Genomic DNA, 19,892 nt, shown 5'->3' with positions numbered 1-19,892 from the left:
ATATTTGAATTGTATCACTTTTTTTGTGTTCACTTATTGCACTATTCATGGATTGCAATGTGTACTGTATTATATAAGTTACATATAATTTTGAGTCACTTGAATCACCATATCTATCACGTTGGTTGTAGAGTGAGCGCCTATATCTTTTTCACCTTATTGTTTGTATTTCTTGGAAAAAACATGGAAACCTGGTTGTCACGATAGACCAGGTCTTTTAACACATTTATATTTTAGGGATCAGTCAATAGGCAAAACAAGGCAGTGAAATGAAATGAGGTTTATTTGGATAATGACCTCGGAAACACACAGAAACACAAAATACAGAAATATACACACTTACTGGGGTCTGGGGTATGAGATCTAGCCTTTCCTAGGTGCAGGGCGCCCGCTTGTGAGGGCTTACCCTGAGCGGAACCTTGTTCCAGACGTCTCCTTACATACCTTCCGCTGTTCTATGTTCAGCATGGAGGTAGGAGGATCGACCAATCAGAGCAAAGGAATTCGTCCCCGCCAGCCAATAGGAAAAAAGGGCTCGTCCTCTGGCTGACGTCAGAGGAGGGGCATGTCATGTCGGCTCGGAATGCCCCGTGGGCGGGATATATGGATTGACCAATGTAAAACACAGCAAGCATTCTGTTGCTTCACCCAGTCAATCCAATGCCACCTACTGGGCAGGCTCCACTGAGTCTGGCAGACCAGAGGGTCCTCACCGTAGGGGGTCTCTGTTCTCCAAGCCAGAACAGCCTTGTCCTGGCCACTTTGCACCCCGACACCTCTCAACATCCCATCCCCCCTTTGAACTATGGACTCTATACAGACATGCCGGCGTCTTTCCTAATGCCCTAGCTGACTGTACAGAGTCTTATAGTAAATGTCTAAAACATTATAACATACACTTTAATAAAGTATATACTTTGAGGAACCAGATACTTATAAGGGAAATGGATTTGGTATATTTGGGCTTGAAATCCAGGAGTCTGTGGGGACACTGGGTTGCTCTGGTGTAATTCACCCTGCGTACCGGCAAATCATGCCTGCTTGCCAGGGAGAATTAAAGTAAATTAGGCCCCTGAACTCCTGCAAACAAAACAATTGCATTTCTACCCAAATACCCCACCTAAAACTGACACACAAAAAAATCTCACAGTCCTAGGGCCAAGAGAACATGAAAAGATAAAAAAGCATGGGTCACTTTATTTTCCACATGTATTATCCCTGGTCCCTGGCTTATGTACTTAAGTAGCTACAAGGGACCCCACGGTTCCAGGGGTAACCAGAGGGCTTAACCTTTATTGTATAGCCTGGTAACCTCCTCCTGTCACACTGGCCCAAAAGCAACCGTGCTTTTTAGTCAATTCAATTTTATTTATCCTGTCCCAAAATTATTTTATGTTCCAGAAATAATTTTACATTCAAACTTGCGGAACCGCTATGGGAACGAAATTTGCCCGTCATGTGCCAATTTATACATGGGCCAATTGGAGGATAAGCATATTTGGCACAATTGCCCATCAAACAGCACATTGTTATGTGGACCCGCTACATAGATGACGTGCTTTTCATTTGGAAAGGAACTAGAAATATTTCCATTTAATTTTTAGATTTTATCAATCACAACGATATCGGTCTGGTTTTTAGTAGTGTCATCGAATACCTACGTTTATGCAACAGAGGAGCAGGACCCATCATACTAAGATCTATAGAAAAGAGATGAACTGAAATGGGTATCTCCCGTAGCAGTCACATCCACATTGGATAAATAACATCCCCTCAGGCCAGTTTAGGCAGATTAAACAAAATTGCACTTTAGATTTAGACTTGGATATATAGGCAGAACTGCTTGTAAACAGATTCAAAGAAAATAATTTTAGGACAAAGCTAATTGACTCCTCCCTAGAACAAGTGAGAAAACTCATTATTACAAAAAAAAATGAATAATATAAATTGTAAATAAGAAGCTAGGTGTTCATTACCCATTACAATAAAGGGGCATTGAAAATGTATACAATCTTTAGAAAATACTGGAGCATCCTGAAGGAGGTTTGTATTTTATGCAATGAGATTTCAGACAAACCAGTAATCACATACAGAAAAAGTAACAACTTAAATGATACTATTGACGTAACAAATGGTGATACTTTGTGGAATACTGGCAGACCACTAGGTTGCTACAGGTGTAATTCGTCCAGGTGTCTAACTGTACATGGAAACTGATGATCCCTAGAAAATTAAGTCTTGCAAGAATTGACAGTCCTTTCCAATTAAAAGTTACATTAATTGCAACTGTAGTTCGGTGGTTTATGTTTTAAAATGCCCTTGCGATAAGCAATATAATTTTCGTACCAAAAGATTTTGGTAAACATGTATTCTAGAGTAAAATAAATATCTGCTCTGGATTTCAGAACCATGGCGTTTTGAAACACTTTGCTAAATATCATAACAAACCCAGCCGGTTTATCTGTAATGGGAGTAGACAGTGTTGTTCAGGATGTAAGAGGTGGGGACACATTCCTGAGATTAAGGCAGAGAGAGTTACTGGATACACTCTCTCAACATGTTATCCCCATATGGCCTCAATCTGGATATTGATCTACAGTACTGTATTGTAGCTGCCATTATTTAATATTTTATAGTCTTTTAGTAATTGTGTTTTAGCCCATATGGTTCATCTTTCTTCATTTACAGTATTTATATATCGTGAACACACACGTATAAATTAGTAGAAGACAAAGGAATCACATCTATGCTATTCTTCCCCTATCTAATATTGATGTCTCCAATTATATTTATTTTCACTAATTTAGCACATTGTTTTTATATGTATATGGTTTTATTTATTGCAAATTTATACTATGAAGGTGTTTTTATCAGGTTAGTTAGTTAGTTAGTTAGTTAGTTAGTTAGAAATCACACCTGTATATGGATCTTCTCCATCACATGCAAGCAGAGACGTCATGAAAAGGTTTAAATCACACTTAGGCATCTAGTATTGGTATAACTGGTTGCCCTCATGTGGTCACCCTGAAGATGAAAATGATACTTAAGGAAGGGCGTTGATAGGACCCGCTGTCCGCATCAAACTCCCGAGGAAGTGGGAGGAGCACCCACGACACATTGGGCTATTGGGCAGATCGAGCAGAACAGTGAGCCATGTGTCAAAGATCTTGAGCAAGCCTATGATTCAGCTCTCTCTACCGACAGAGAGACATTGATTAACATGAATATGAGTCAATCCAGACAAAAACATCCGGTGGAGAGCACTGATGCACCATATTTTGTCACTAATTATAGTGAACAAACAGGGGCAATTACGTCCATTATTCGGAAACATTGGGGTACATTAGCCCTAGATCCCCTGATTCATAAAATGGTGTGTTCAGGTCCACGTGTAGTATTCCGTAAAGCAGCAACTATAGGAAATACATTATCACCTAGCATGCTTCGTTCAAAAAAGTCAAATGGTAATCCACTTTCCCTGTTTCCAAAACTTTTGGGCTGATATAAATGTGGACGATGCAAAATATGTCCTAATATGACTAAATCAACTCACTTTTCAAATAGAGAAGAGACACGCAGGTTCAAAATTAAATCATTTATTTCTTGTCAAACAGATTTTGTTGTATATTTATTAATATGTAAATGCAACAAACAGTACGTAGGCCTTAAAAGTAGAATTCTCAAGATACGTATTCTTGAACATTTAAGGCTTATACGGAACAAAGACATGTTGCATCCAGTATCTATCCATTTCAATACTTGTCCATTGGGTTCAGTTGGATCATTACAGTGTATAGCATTAGAACATGTTCCTTTGCCCCGTAGGGTGGTGATCGTATTAAAATATTACATCAGCGAGAAGCACACGGGATCTTTACGCTTAAAACACTGCAACCCAATGGTCTAAATACTGAATGGGACCTGCGTTGTTTCCTTTGACATTTATTGATCTTGCTTTGTAATTCATTATTAATTTCTTTTTGTAATCATTGGTATTAGAGTTCATTATTGATTTTTATTATGTATATGTACTTTTTTTGCCTCCTTCCTGTTGTTCTTTTTCTTTTCTTTCACCCCCCCCCCACCACCAACCACCACTACCACCTCCCCTCCCCCTTCCCCCCCTCCCCTTCCACCCCCCTCCCCCCTTTGTTTTTCTGCCATTTAGGACTAACATATATACAATTTGAATCTAAACATTCTCTTAGATGTTATTATTAACAATGAGGATGGACAGACACGGTTTTATTCACAGACTGTGTCTTCAATAAGGGGTTGAATACTTTATGTTGACCTTAATGGTTTTATCTCTAGAAATGTTGCATTCAGTGTTTTTATTTTATCTCTGATGTTATATTACCAGTGCACAACTTATTTGTAAATCAAGAGAGAGACAACTATATGTGTTTACACGGTTAATACTTACATGGATAGCAGTGACATATTCATTTATTAAGATAGCTGTGCACTTGATAAAGTTAAAATGGTTTTGGTACCTCAGAGGTTAACATTCAAAGCCCGTTTTTCGCGGGCTTTTTTTACTTTAAATATGCAGGCTCAGACCACATCTCCCCACTCCAAGACGAAGCGCAGATTCGAGCATGAAACGCGTTGAGGGGGAGACTGTGGTGTAGCCTGTTGTCCGTTTGTTATCGCAATAAAGTTTTTCTACTACTCAGAAGTGCCTTGGAGTTTGTCACTGGTTGTGGCGCCGGATTTCCCTTTTTTCCATCCTTGACTTGGCTTGTAGACTGATTGGATATAATGCCTAGCAAACAATATAGGAAGGTTGGAGCACAACTGAAAACAGGGTGGAAAAAACAATCTGCAAGAGAGGGTGGAAACAGGGTGTTCCACCCTGTTTTCAGTTGTGCTCCAACCTTCCTATATTGTTTGCTGTGACCATTGGAAGACCGGATGCACCTACCGGAGGAGGTATACCAGGAAGACCACCCAGCCGTGAGTAACATTACTCTTACACCTTACACCTTATTGTTCCACAGCGGTATATCTGACTGGACACTAGCTAGTGGGAGTTGTTACTTACAATAGTGGAACTCCATCCAGGCCATCGTGTCATAGTGGAAATAGGTGTCATATCCCACAGGATTTTGGTTTGGTTTAATGCTCCTGGTACCCCTAGGATCTCTACACATGGAATTATTCTGTTGAAGGACTTTATTGCAGCTTTTGATCTATGTTTCTGAGCACCATACAGCATTTTTTACATTGGATATAATGCCTAACCTGGAGAAATCTGAAGAATTCGGAGGAGGGGATATCATGGTTTATTTGTAACGAAGCGAATGGGGGGACTTTCCCTTGGGTGAGGATATCCTTAACTCTTGTGAGTCCTTTTTGAACCCAGGTATGGGAGTGCGGGTTTCCTGTGTAAAAAGGACGGGAGGGGTCCGAGAATAGGGGTTGCATAAGGAAGGGGTATCGGTTAGTTGGAACTTGGTTTTGAGGGAGTCCCAGAGATTACAGGCAAAGGATATCACCGGGTTCTTGTAAATCTCAGGTGGTCTAGACTTTTTATTGAGCCAGAGAAGATTTTTTATTTTACATGGGGAACAAATCAAGTCCTCTATCTTGACCCACCTCCTTTCGGTTGGGTTTGAATGCCAGCTAATAAGTTATCCCTAGCTGTGCTGATCTATAGTAGTTTTGTAAGTTCGGAAGAGCTAAGCCTCCTTCTGATTTAGACTTATAAAGAATATCTTTACGAACTCTGGGTCGCTTATTTTGCCAGACAAACTTTAAAATTTTCTTCTGTGTATTATTTAGGTCTTTCTGACAGATTTTAACTGGGAGAGTTTGGAAGCGATAGCAGAGTCTAGGTAGAATATTCATTTTAATGGTGGTTATTTTCCCGAACCAGGATATTATATATGGATTCCATGTGGTTAAATCCTTAGCTATCTGGTCGAAAAAGGGTTTAAAATTTGCGTTGTATAAAGTTGAGTAATCTTTTGTTAATTGGACCCCTAGATATTTAATATGGTTCGAATTCCATTTAAAGTGGAAATTTAGTTGGAGTCATTTTTCTAATTCTTTAGGGAGATTTAAACTAAGGGCCATGGATTTAGAATTATTAATTTTATAACCTGAGAGGGAGCCGAATTCTGATAGATCATGAAAAAGGTTAGGGAGAGATGTGAGAGGTTTTGAGAGCGTCAATAGTATATCGTCCGCAAAAAGAGCTATTTTGAATTCTTCCTGGCCAACAGAAATACCCGCAATATTGGGATTAATCCTTAGCCGGCATGCTAATGGTTCTATGGCTAAGGCAAACAACAAAGGTGACAGCGGACAACCCTGTCTAGTTCCATTTGATATTGAAAAGGGATCAGACAAGGAGTTGTTCATCCTCACCGTGGCCGTTGATGTGGAGTATAGTGTGTTTATGCTATTTAATATTTTGGCTGTGAATCCCATCTGCGAAAGCGTAGCTGACATAAACTGCCAGTCTAATCGATTGAACGCTTTTTCTGCGTCTAAAGAGAGTAATAGATATTAGCACTTTGTGTGTTTTGCTACGTGTGTTAGATTTACTGTCCTCCTTGTGTTGTCAAGGGCTTGTCTGCCCAGGACGAATCCCACCTGGTCCGGATGAACCAGTTTAGGGAGGATATTATTTAATCTGTTGGCTAAGATCTTTGCATAAAGTTTTAGATCAGTATTTAACAGTGAAATCGGTCTGTAGCTAGAGCACAGCAGAGGATCTTTCCCCTCTTTTGGGATTACTACTATGGTAGAGCGAAGCATATCCCTAGGAGGGGGAAGGCCTAGTAGAATCTCATTAAATAATTTGGTAAGAAATGGGAGGAGCGTTGTGGAATATTTCTTGTAATAAAGATTAGAAAATCCATCCAAACCAGGGGCCTTCCCAATTTTCAGGGATTTTATTGCTTCCATAATTTCCAGGGGCTCTATAGTTTTTTTTAAGGTTTATGATATCGTTCGGATCTAGAGTGGGGAGTCGGCATTCTGCTACGTAATTTCGAATCTTTATTGCTCTTTTGTTTTTAGCCGACTCTCCCATTGGGCCTGGTAGGTTGTAAAGGGATGTGTAATAGTCCTTAAATGCGTCACTTATAATTTTGGGGTTGTGGGATACTGAGCCATTTTTAGTGTAGATGTTATGAATTTTAGCTTTGGCTTGTTTTTGCTTTAATTTGCGTGCCAGCATTCTATCTGCTTTATTACTTTTTCATAGTATTTCTGTTGGGTCCATCTTATAGCTCTTTCTGCATTTGACACCAACAAAAGATTTAGTTCGCCCCTCACTGAGATTATCTGCCTGTAATTTTTCCGAGATGGGCTTGACTTGTGAATAAATTCTAGTTCTGATTTGTTTTTTGTGTTAGTGTTTCGATTTGTTTAGTTTTTTCTTTTTTTTTTCTGAGAAGCCAGGGCAATCAGTTTGCCTCTTACTGTATCACTGATTTGTGGGCCTCCCAAAGGGTAAAAGAGGAAACCTCTGGGGTATTGTTTAATTCAAAGTATTGGGCCAGTTCTTTTTCTATTAATTGGAGATTTTGTGGGTTCAGTAGTAGGGATTCATTCAAGGACCACGACCTTGTTTTATTTTTGGTAGTGAGGCCAGCCAATTTGGTTAGAAGTGTAGAGTGGTCTGACCAAGCAGAGGGAGCAATTACTGCTGAGGAAATATTATCGCTAATTTGTTGGTCTATTAGGATATAGTCAATTCGAGAATAGATATTATGGGGGTGAGTGAAAAAGGAGAAATCCTTTACTTTGTTCTTAACTAATCTCCAGGAGTCTACCAACAACAGCTCCTTGGTCATAGATACAAGTCCCCGAGTAGAGGGAACAATTTTTTGTGGCGGGGGGAGACTGGGAGATTTATCTAGATTTGGGTCCATAATTGTATTTAGATCTCCTGCTAAAATTAAAAGGCCTTTCTGGACAGAGAGAGTTAAATTTGTTAGTTCCTGGAAAAAAGATTCTTGATTTTCGTTAGGGGCATAAGTGTTGACTATTGTTATATCAGTGGAGTCCAGTGACCCTGTAATAATTAGAATTCTCCCAGCGAGATCGCTTTTGGTTTTGTCTACTAAGTATAATTTTTTTATGGAAAAGTGTAGCTACGCCATTTTTTTTCGTGGGAGCTGATGGGTGGTAGACTAGGGGGTAGTCATTGCTGAACAGCAGCGATTGATCTTCCTTTTTCAAATGAGTTTCTTGTAGCAAAATTATATCTCCTGCCAGTCTTTTGGCTTCCGAGAGGGCAATACGTCTCTTTCGGGGGGTGTTTAAGCATTTGGTGTTTTGGGATATTATATTAATCGGCATGGTGGTGGTTCAGGGTTCTATAATACAAATGAACAGAGCGATAACTTATATGTAGTTGAAGAGTCGGTACATCCGTCTTCGGAAACAATCTGGTATGGGAACATATACAACGAGAGATACACATATTATTATATGATAGTGACAACTGCTTGCAGAACTTGGAGGAGGGGAGGGGTAAAGAGGGTGGGGAGGGGTAAACTGAGGACCCTGGCTTCCAAACATTGTTTGGGGGGACCAGCCATAGTGGTGAACATGAGAGGGCGGGCAGTGGTCCAGCGGCTCAGCGCCGCAGTGCTCCTTTGTTTAGGAGCTAAGCCTTCGAAAAGGGAAAACAAAATCACCCCAAATAGTACGGGTTGGGTTGTGTGTGATCTTACACATCAGGGAAATCAAAGCAAGAATGGGGGGCATTGAACGTTATAACTGTTTACATCAACTTATCCTTTCTCAATTTTAAAAGCATTAAGTAGGGTTGGCTGGCAGCTATAGTTTCGCAGACTCTGCATTCGTAGTCTACAGGGGGAGAGGGATAAATAACATGGAAAAAATTACCTAAAACGTAACCTTTAATATTTTAGTCTTTAATAAAGAATTAGTAGCTGAGCTTTGGGAGACCAATTCTATTATAGACATCATATCGGTCTAAGACTTATATTACAAATAATACACTTTTATCTAGAAAACACTTTCAAACAAACATTGTATATCAGTCCCTTTAAGTGTTTGGATTAGTTCAAACTGATTGTCAAACTTTGAATGTCTCAAACTTGTGGGTAACTTGGGAGAACAGTTTCACAGTGAACAAAGAAATAACCTGGGTTTTGGAACTTGCACGCTTTAGAAACTTAGAAACTAAACTCGGTAACTTCTTGATGTGCAGGTTGTCGTGTTCATTGTGGCTTGATCGAGTTGGTCGATGTGTTCCAGGTACCGCGACCGTTGGTTAGTTTTTAGGTGGGTTGCTGGAGTGGACCACGTCTCGATTAGTACCTTATGTCCAGACCACGTTTTGGCTTGCCTGCTATCTTAAATGGGTGTTAAGTAAGTATCCAGCTCTAGTTTTTCAAGTGGGTTGGGTCTTTGCTCGCCTAGAGGTTGGCGTTTTCACCCATGCCTGGCGTTGTGCATTAGGTGAATGACGAGGCCTTGGAGAGGCCTCCGGATCCTCTGGTTCAAGTAGACCCAATGATCGTAGTTTTTCCTCACCTTCTTCTGGTGAGAGTAGAATGTACATCGTTTCTTGATAAGTGAACAATAGTTTGCACGGGAAACCCCAGCGATAGCGGATTTTATTGTTCCGCAGTGAGTTGGTGATCTGCGCGAACATTCTCCGCTTATTCAGCGTGATTTGTGCCAAGTCCGGAAAGATGAGGAGTGGAACGTTATCCTGCTCTATATTTGGGGTGGTTCTATCGGCTCTCAATATTTCCTCTTTAATACGGAAATAGTGTAGGCGTGTGATCACGTCCCGTGGCTTTGCTGGGTCTAGGCCTTTTAGTCTAGGAAGCCTGTGTGCTCTGTCCATCTGAAGTTTTGCATCCGATGTTTCGGGTAACAAGGACATGAAAAGCCGAGTGAGATATGCGTCCAATTGGGGGTTGTCCACTTCTTCCGGGACACCTCTGATCCGCAGGTTATTGCGTCTTGACGGTTCTCCGTGTTTTCCAGTTTTTCGAAAATTGTTTTGACTTGAGTTTTTAATTCCTCGATTTCTTGCGCTTGGGTCTCTTGTGCAAGGGCGGTGTTATCCACCTTCTCCTCCAAGTCCACAATGTGGTCTCCTATAGATGTAATCTCCTCTCTGATGCTGCGGCAGAAACTCTCGGAATGGAAAGAGCTTTTTATTTCTTGTACAAACACCATAATTTCTTTGTGGGTAAGTGGAGCGTCCGTCTCTTCTCCAGAGTCTGGATCTGAATCTGTGTCTCCGCCTGCGGTAGACGCTTCTTGGTCTTTGGAGCTTTGTTTTTGGAAGCAGAGGGATGCCTTGCGTTGGACCGCTGGTTTTTTTTGTTGTTTAGTGGGCGGCATATTTGTTGTTAGTCAGTCAATTTTTGCTGAAAGTAGAGCTGGGTTTTTTGGAGTTATGTAAACAGAAGAATTTTAAATTGAGATGAGCCCCCTCATTCTTAAAATGTTCCGATAACACACACATTAATAACATTTCTTTATTTGATTTTGATTGAACCTTTATTCCTTGATAATTTGGTCCTTTCCTTCTCATGTGGGCTAAGCCTGCACTGGGCCCAGTGGTCAGTTTAAAGGAGGTAGTGGGGCTCAGAGTAGGGTTTACTTGGAGGGGAGGGAGAAGGGAATATCTGTATTTACACTTCCCCCCCCCCAGATCTTTATTGGCAGCCTGTGTCTATTTCCCTTCAGCACTGCTGAAGTGAGCAGATAGGGTGGACCAAGATGGCCGCCAGCCTCCTCTCAGCAGGGTCTCACTGACTGGCAGCCTCCTCTCAGCAGGGTCTCACTGACTGGCAGCCTCCTTCCCCCGGGATGTGTCTCCCCTTCCCCTTCGGGGCCTGCGGGTCGCTCCAAGACCTCTCCCTCGGTGTCCTGGGACTGTGAGTAATTTTATTTTGAAATTTTCCCCGGGTTTTAGGGTTTTTGTATAGGCTTTGCAGGAGGTTGCTTCGTGAGTGTGCTATTTTAACCCATTCTTTTTATACCAACAAAATGAATTTATTACACCATATAACCATCTACTTTGCTCTTTTCCTCTCTCTCTCTGTATTAAAACCTTTGTCAAGAGGTTCCAATGGGGACAGAAACGTTGATCACCACATTAAATATTCCATGAATGAAACTCCCAAGAGTGCTAGATTTATTTTTGAATTGATGCACATACTTTCACATCTGTGACATCTGTTTTGGTAACTACAGCTCAACCCCATTATAGCGTGATCCGCTATAACGCGGATCCGCTTATAACGTGGTTTGAGCGTGGACCCCAAAAATGTAAAAAAATTACGTTTTTTTTTTGCACACACACTGCACACACTCACAGCACACTGCATACACTCACAGCACACTGCATACACTCACAGCACACTGCACAAACTCACAGCACACTGCATACATTCACACCACACTGCACACACTCACAGCACACTGCACACACTCACAGCACACTGCACACACTCACAGCACATTGCACACACTCACAGCACACTGCATACACTCACAGCACACTGCACAAACTCACAGCACACTGCATACATTCACACCACACTGCACACACTCACAGCACACTGCACACACTCACAGCACACTGCACACACTCACAGCACATTGCACACACTCACAGCACACTGCACACACCCACAGCACATACTTACTGCACACTCACAGCACACTGCACACACTCACAGCACACTGCATACACTCACAGCACACTGCATACACTCACAGCACACTGCACACACTCACAGCACACACACACACACACACACACACACACACACACACACACACACACACAGCACACAGCGCACAGTGCACAGCACACTGCACAGCACATTGCATACACTCATAGCACACACTCACAGCACACTGCATACACTCACAGCACACTGCATACACTCACAGCACACTGTACACACGCACAGCACACTGCACACACTCACAGCACACTGCACACACTCAGCACACACTCACAGCACACTGCATACACTCACAGCGCACTGCATACACTCACAGCGCACTGCATACACTCACAGCACACTGCACACACTCACAGCACACTGCACACACACACACACAGTCAAAGACACACACACACACACTCACAGAGACACACTGTCTCTTTAAGGGAGCTTGCTCTCGCAAGACGGAAGCAGAAGCAGGAAGCAGAGATGCCGGGAGAGTTCTCAGCTTTCCTCCTCCGGCAAACACGGTACCACCACACAAAAAAAAAAAATTTTCGCCGGCCATTTATTCGCGGGTGGCCCCAGAGGACCGCGGTATAACGGGGTTAAGCTGTATTTAGAGTTTAGCCTTACCAAACATATCTATCTATCTATCTATCTATCTATCTATCTATCTATCTATCTATCTATCTATCTACAGTCATGTGAAAAAGAAAGTACACCCTCTTTGAATTCTAAGGTTTTACATATCAGGACATAATAACAATCGTCTGTTCCTTAGCAGGTCTAAAAATTAGGTAAATACAACCTCAGATGTACAACAACACATGACATATTACACTGTGTCATGATTTATTTAATAAAATAAAGCCAGAATGGAGAAGCCATGTGTGAAAAACTAAGTACACCCTTTCTGCTTCCATAGGAATTAAGATGCTAAGTAGCAGACAGGTGCTGCTAATCAAATGCCCTTGATTAATTGATCATCAGCAAGTGTGACCACCTCTATTAAAGCCGAAGTTTTAGCAGTTTGCTTGTCTGGAGCAATCAGGTGTGTGTTAACACAATGCCAAGAAGGAAAGACATCAGCAATGAGCTTAGAGAAGCAATTGTTGCTGCCCATCAATCTGGGAAGGGTTATAAGGCCATTTCCAAACAATTTAAAGTCCATCATTCTACAGTGAGAAAGATTATTCAAAAGTGGAAAACATTCAAGACAGTTGCCAATCTTCCCAGGAGTGGACGTCCCAGCAAATTCACCCCAAGGTCAGACCGTGCAATGCTCAGAGAAATTGCACAAAAACCCAAGAGTTATATCTCAGACTCTACAGGCCTCAGTTAGCATGTTAAATGTTAAAGTTCATGACAGTACAATTAGAAAAAGACTGAAAAAGTATGGTTTGTTTGGAAGGGTTGCCAGGAGAAAACCTCTTCTCTCTAAAAAGAATATGGCAGCACAGCTTAGGTTTGCAAAGTTGCATCTGAACAAACCACAAGACTTCTGGAACAATGCCCTTTGGACAGATGAGACCAAAGTGGAGATGTTTGGCCATAATGCACAGCGGCACGTTTGGCGAAAACCAAACACAGCATATCAGTACAAACACCTCATACAACTGTCAAGCATGGTGGTGGAGGGGTGATGATTTGGGCTTGTTTTTGCAGCCACAGGACCTGGGAGCCTTGCAGTCATTGAGTCGACCATGAACTCCTCTGTATACAAAAGTATTCTAGAGTCAAATGTGAGGCCATCTGTCCGACAGCTAAAGCTTGGCTGAAATTGGGTCATGCAACAGGACAATGATCCCAAGCACACAAGCAAATCTACAACAGAATGGCTGAAAAAGAAAAGAATCAAGGTGTTGCAATGGCCCAGTCAAAGTCCAGACCACAAACTGATTGAAATGCTGTGACAGGACCTTAAGAGAGCTGTGCATAAACAAATGCCCACAAACCTCAATGAACTGAAGCAACGTTGTAAAGAAGAGTGGGCCAAAATTCCTCCACAACGATGTGAGAGACTGATAAAGTCATACAGAAATGATTACTTCAAGTTATTGCTGCTAAAGGTCGTTCTACAAGCTATTGAATCATAAGGTATACTTAGTTTTTCACACATGGCTTCTCCATTTTGGCTTTATTTTTGTTAAATAAATCATGACACGGTGTAATATGTCATGTGTTGTTGTTCATCTGAGGTTGTATTTACCTAATTTTAAGACCTGCTAAGGAACAGATGATTGTTATTATGTCCTGATATGTAAAACCATGGAATTCAAAGAGGGTGTACTTTCTTTTTCACACAACTGTGTATATACACACTTGATCAAACCCCAGAACCATCTCTTTGAGGCCTCAGCAAGTACAATTAGAAAGTTGGATTGTAAACCGTTTGCGCAAGGGGCTCGTAATGTCTGTATTATTTTTATGTGCAGCAATATTTAAGAGAAATTGTTCATTTGCAAAATGTGATGTATTTCATTTTCTACACTGCTTCCATATATAAAGGGATGAATCCACATTCACTGTGTATGTGGTTGAAATGGAGGGGTACAACTGTTCTCCAATGTTTGCAGAATCATACATTTTAACAAACAAGGGGCATCTTTTTTAAATCACTGATTATTTCATCCAATTTAGAAGGTGTCATTTAGAAAGTGTTTCTTTGTATGGCTTTATATATTCTGTACCATATACATGTTTGCTGTAATACAGTAAGTGAGTTACTGCATTACTTAATGCAGAATCCATGAAAACGCTTTAGAAAAGGGCAGGGCAGATAATTTACTGCTCGAATGCTTGTTGGGCTCATCATATGCAATTAGACTAAAATTATTCAGGACTGCAAATAAAAAAATACAGATGCTAAGTATGCTAAAAATAGACATGCAGCATTTTTTTGGCATATAGTGGCTAGAAAAACAAATGATTATAATTGATTAAACATATTTCTATTAGGGGAAAAAAATTAATTGAAACAATTAACAATAAATATAAATGCTTCCTATTCCAAGTGCTGAAACGTGAAGAGGTGGGGAGGAGGAGGGACGGGGGGTGGAATATACTCTATCTCCCATTAATCCTCAACCCACTAGATTTAATATCTGGGACCAAATTGGAATTCCCTCGTGGTTACGTCTGCTCTCCAAATACTCTATTAGAAACACATTTCCTCTTTTAAAGAAAAAATATTGCGATCTTCAGTGAAATTATGCTGAATTATTAATTCGGAACATCTGTGACAGTGTAACGTTACATGGGGAGCCCTCCGGAGGGAACAGATCCAAGAAGACCTGCTCAGAATGATTTCATCATCAAAACCCTGGGAAATGGAAGAGCAAACACTGTATCATCAAGGTATGGAATAAAAAAAATGACACCAGGGGAATTTCTATGAAATACGCATTGATACATTGCTGGTGTAATTTACACTTAAGTGCAAAGTGGTCTTTGAATACTTCTCAATGGAAGATTGCTTTTCTTCTTGCTAAATGAGTTGATGAACACTGGACTGACAGAGTCAACACCTCTGAAATAGTTTCTTTCTGTTAAATCCTTCAGAAAGAAAGTGTGCTGCTCCCTCACACGGATTTGAAGTGGCTAACATCCATATCATGTTTCTGCCCAAGAAAACAAGCTTACTGTGCACTCTTTTCAATTTGTTTGACATACACATACAGTAGGAGCCTTTTTAATGAGCTCTCTCGTGCTTTGGCAAAATTGTTTTGGGAATGTCTCTTACTTTCTTTCATGTTAGAGGCAAGCAGAACATACAGTATGAAGCCATTTTCTGATGGTCTCTTACAGAGCACAGGATTTTCACATCAATTAGTGTTTACATTAATATATATATATATATATATATATATATATATATATATATATATATATATATATATATTTAATATTTATTTATTTTTTTCAAATAATATAATTAGGAAGTCTGTAATAGTGAGCTGATATCATCTTTTTCTGACATATGACTTTCATCCTTGGAAATATTATGTTGAGCTATCTTTGCCCCTATGTATCAAAGCAAAAAAGGTGAAAATATGAGGCAAAATAATTGCAGAAGATATGGTGCAGATTATGGGCCCAGATATGCCCCCACTTTGCCATGTTATGTATGCCCTGTTTATAGAGAATGATCTAAGTGACTTAAAAAGAGCAATGGTTCCGTACCTTTAAAAATAAAGTCTACATTTATTAAACATTTGGGCATAGGTATTTTCGACTCTATTTTAGAAAGTTGTAAGCACTATTTACGCTGTGGAAAAAAAAGATGGGCTTTTTAAAATAAATGCCCCCTTTTCTTTCAAAAGAAAGTAAAACTGCTCTGTAAGTTTCTAAATATAAAAAAAAATAGTGGTTGCCTGCGTGTGAAAATAAAACAAGTAGTGATACCCAAGTACCATCACACTCCAACCACTGCTGCACATTGGTACAGTTTGCACTGCCCAATTCAGTTTGGCACTTAAAACCGCAAACTGGGGTCACTCAAAAACAGGAGCTGTAAAAAAATATTACAGGATGCAGTTTATGTTTAATTTATTTATTTGGGTTACACGATCAAAGCAGGGGGTCTCCGGAGCTGAATTATGTTAATCTCAGCTACGGGGACCCCTTGCATCCTGAGATATTTACCTCCACATGCAGTGGCAGCATCTCTGCAGGTAGCAGCTCCGACAGGGCTAGTTGGGGCTAACATAATGGCGGCTTTAAATGTCTTGGGGGCCAATAGGAAGCCGGGATGTCATCGCTTGCGGCTTCTTATTGACCCATGTTACTAGGGACATTTAAACATGAAGGAGATACCGGCAGCACCTACAGAGATAAGTATCTCGGGAAGCAAGAGGGGGGTCACCGGAGCTGCAAATGAAAAAATATACATAAACTGCAACTGCATGCTGCGTTAAATGCATTATTGCAAGCCCATAACCAAATAAAAATCACTTTCATGTTTCATACTACCAGTGGTACTTTTTGTTTTCTTGTTTCTCACTAATTTTATCACGGACACCATGACAAGGATGTTATGAGACTGCTGGCGGTATTGGGCCTTATTTTACTACGCAGAGCCTCTAGAGCCAGAAGAAACCCTACAGCGCATTCACTTGAAAAGGCCACATATTGTATTCCTACATAGCACCGCTTAGTAAATATGATCCTTGATGCCTGTGATGCCGTTTTGAGAATGTGCTACAAACCTAGAATCCTCCCTAATGAAAGAGACTTCAGCTTCCATTAAAAATGTAAATGCTCCTGAAGACATGTCCATGTACAAGATAAATAAAAAAAACGTTTCCACATTACAATACTCCGTTATGGTTGCTTTATGACAACTGGGAAGTAATTTTGAAATAGTGGATGATTTCTGGCCAGATTATTCCAGTTTTAGACAAAAGGACAAATACTCCAAACAAAGAATCAAAAGCAGAAAGGAAAGAGATACGATGAAGAGACGTCATTAATCGAAGTCTCCTGGCTGCAATACTGGGGCAAAAATCTGCATTAAATAGGTCAAGAGAAAAAACTCCATTCCCACTGGAACCAATTGGATTTGGCTTTTTTTAAATCTCCACTAATTGTCCTAGTGTTGAAGCTGAGAGACCTTAGTAAATAACCCTTCAAATTAGCTGCAACTGTTTCACAAACTTGAACTGCAAATGCTGATGGTCACTGGTAGAACAGATATACTCAATTATAGTGTTAAGAATGAATTGCTTACCACTTCCAAGCAGTCTACTATCTTCATTAATTTGTCCTCTGGAAGTTTCTTCAACAGGGATACACTTTTAAAAGGACAGAAATAACTGTTAATGTAACTTTTTTTCTCTCAGTATCCCCCACAAGTACTCTAAAAAAAAAAAGTAAAAAGAGTATTGCAAGAAATCAAGGGTGCACTTGCAAAGCAGCAAAATGAATCTCCCTACATTCCTATTAAATACATTTTGGAACAATTATTGGCTTGAAAAAAATCTAATACTAAAAGTGCTTCTCTCAAATTAGCCACTTTGCCAAAATGTTACATATATTTTGCTAACAGGCCCCCATGACAGTATACCCAACTAAAGAACAGGTGCTCCTTCTGTCCTTCATACATATATTGTTTTGCATACAGCAACAATATTGTGATATATTAATTGTAGTATGTATCACTGTTTAAATCTCATACGTCTTCAACACAAATTAAGGAGAAGACGGGTGTCCTCCTGTGATCATAGAAGCTCAACAATGTCTAAGAAAAGTTCACAACAATCCAACACTATCGACAATAAAATACCAAATAAGCTGAGATTCTGTGCATCCATTATATCTTGAAAACTAATTTCTAACCAAGTCCATAAATAAGCAAATGTTTTTGTAGAAGTATCTAAGTACACCTGCCGTCCGTCCATTTACCTTCTCAGAAAGTTTCTGTATTCTTCATGTCTAGCTTGGGCCGTCTTCCTCATAATATTCTGAAATACTTCTCTGTCCAGAGCCCATGTTCTGACATTGCTGATTGCTTTAAGAAAAATAAAATATACATATTGGTGACTGTTGCAGGGTACATGCAACCACACACGCGGGTTCTCTTGATAAGGCTTATTTATTGAGCCTTAAAAACATACAGCACACAAAAACAAAATAGCTTCTCTTCAGCATACAAAAAAAGATAGCTTCTCTTCAGCAGACAAAAACAAAATAGCTTCTCTTCAGCATAGAAAACAAGCCAGCTTCTCTTCAGCATACAAGAGACAGACAGTTCATCATACATGTACTTTGAAAACAGACCTTATAGCAGTAATCTCTTCAGTATTTCAGTCCTGTCTCCTGACCAGATACCCTGCATGTGTGTACAGCCTGGGATTTTTAAAACACCTTGATTATGCAGCTGGGGTCAGACTAATTAAGCAGCCCTTCTCAACTGAAACTTAACCTCGTCACTGCTGCACTGCAAGCCTAAACATAGGTTTGCCAGGTATATGGCTGGTGACTTTCATTCACCCTGTCACATTCCTCCCCTGTTAGTGTGTGACTGGGGCCACGCACGTCTGAAGCCCGACCATCCACCCCTTCTCTAGAAAAGAAGTCAGCATTTGCATTTTCTTTTCCAGGCCTGTGCTGAATCTCAAATGAGAAGGGTTGGAGGGCCATATACCACCTGGTCAATCTAGCATTGGAGTCCTTCATACTATTTAACCACTTCAATGGAGTATGGTCCGTCACCAGAGTAAAATGGACTCCTGACAGGTAATGCCTCAAAGCCTTGATTGCCCACTTTACTGCGAGGCACTCCTTCTCAATCACGGAGTAGTTTTTTTCCCTCAGGAACAATTTCCTACTCAGAAAAAGGATCGGATGTTCCACTCCCTCAAACTGTTGTGACAACACTGCCCCTAGCCCTACACTGGCGACACACTTTATTCGAGCTCGGCTAGTCCCACGAATTCGGGTATACCCGGGAGTATTGAGGTTTGTGACTGTTTTCTGCCCGAGTGCATTGAGTTATTTTCCAAGCCGGGATTGAAGCATTTTATTCCAGCTGGCTGCAATACTGCACAGTATATATATATATACTGCATTACAATTCATGAATTTATGCCATCTGGTAGACACGCGAAGCATTGCAGCCTATTAAATCCTAATCATTATCATTTAACAGATCAGCCGCCCATCAGCCAGGCATGAACCCAGGCTGGGAAGGCAAATGCAACGGGGCTTGTCAGAGGTGAGGAGCGGCGCATTCCAGGTATCTGCCAGGTACATACCGGGTATTTGCTCGGATAAAGTGTGTCGGTGCAGTATCTCTGATGCATCGGTTTGCACTACAAAAGGCCTGTTGAAGTCTGGGCTTCAAAGGATGGGACCCTCTGATAGACACCTTTTTATGTCCTCAAAGGCTCTCTGACACTCCCTTGACCATACCACTTGTGATGGGGCACAATTTTTTGTGAGGTCCGTTAATGGGGCTGCAAATTCCGAGTAGTTGGGGATGAACCGCCGATAGTACCCTGCTAAACCCAGCAGAGAGCATACCTGCGTTTTTGTTTGGGGGGTCGGAACTTCTTTCAGGGCAACTACCTTGTCGGCTAGTGGCCTTACTTTTCCACCTCCCACTGCATACCCTAAGTATTTGGTTTCCGCCTTACCTAAGGCACATTTCTTACGGTTGGCTGTGGGCCCTGCCTCTCTTAGAGATTTGACGACCGCTTT

The 19,892-nt window shown here is 40.8% G+C and overlaps 1 protein-coding gene across 1 annotated transcript in view; it reads right to left on the bottom strand.

Annotated features, from left to right (window-relative positions):
- Positions 1 to 19,892, bottom strand: part of PRKG2 (protein kinase cGMP-dependent 2) — a 174,967-nt gene that overhangs the window by 67,384 nt on the left and 87,691 nt on the right. Inside the window, exons 5-6 of the mRNA XM_075606512.1 lie at positions 18,096 to 18,201; positions 17,422 to 17,485 (exon numbers count right to left, since the gene is read on the bottom strand). Of these exons, the coding sequence (XP_075462627.1) occupies positions 17,422 to 17,485; positions 18,096 to 18,201 (170 nt within the window). The remainder of the gene's footprint in view (positions 1 to 17,421; positions 17,486 to 18,095; positions 18,202 to 19,892) is intronic.

Source organism: Ascaphus truei, chromosome 1 (assembly GCF_040206685.1).
Source record: "Ascaphus truei isolate aAscTru1 chromosome 1, aAscTru1.hap1, whole genome shotgun sequence".
NCBI lineage: Eukaryota > Metazoa > Chordata > Amphibia > Anura > Ascaphidae > Ascaphus > Ascaphus truei.
This window is presented reverse-complemented; position numbering and strand designations above follow the sequence as displayed.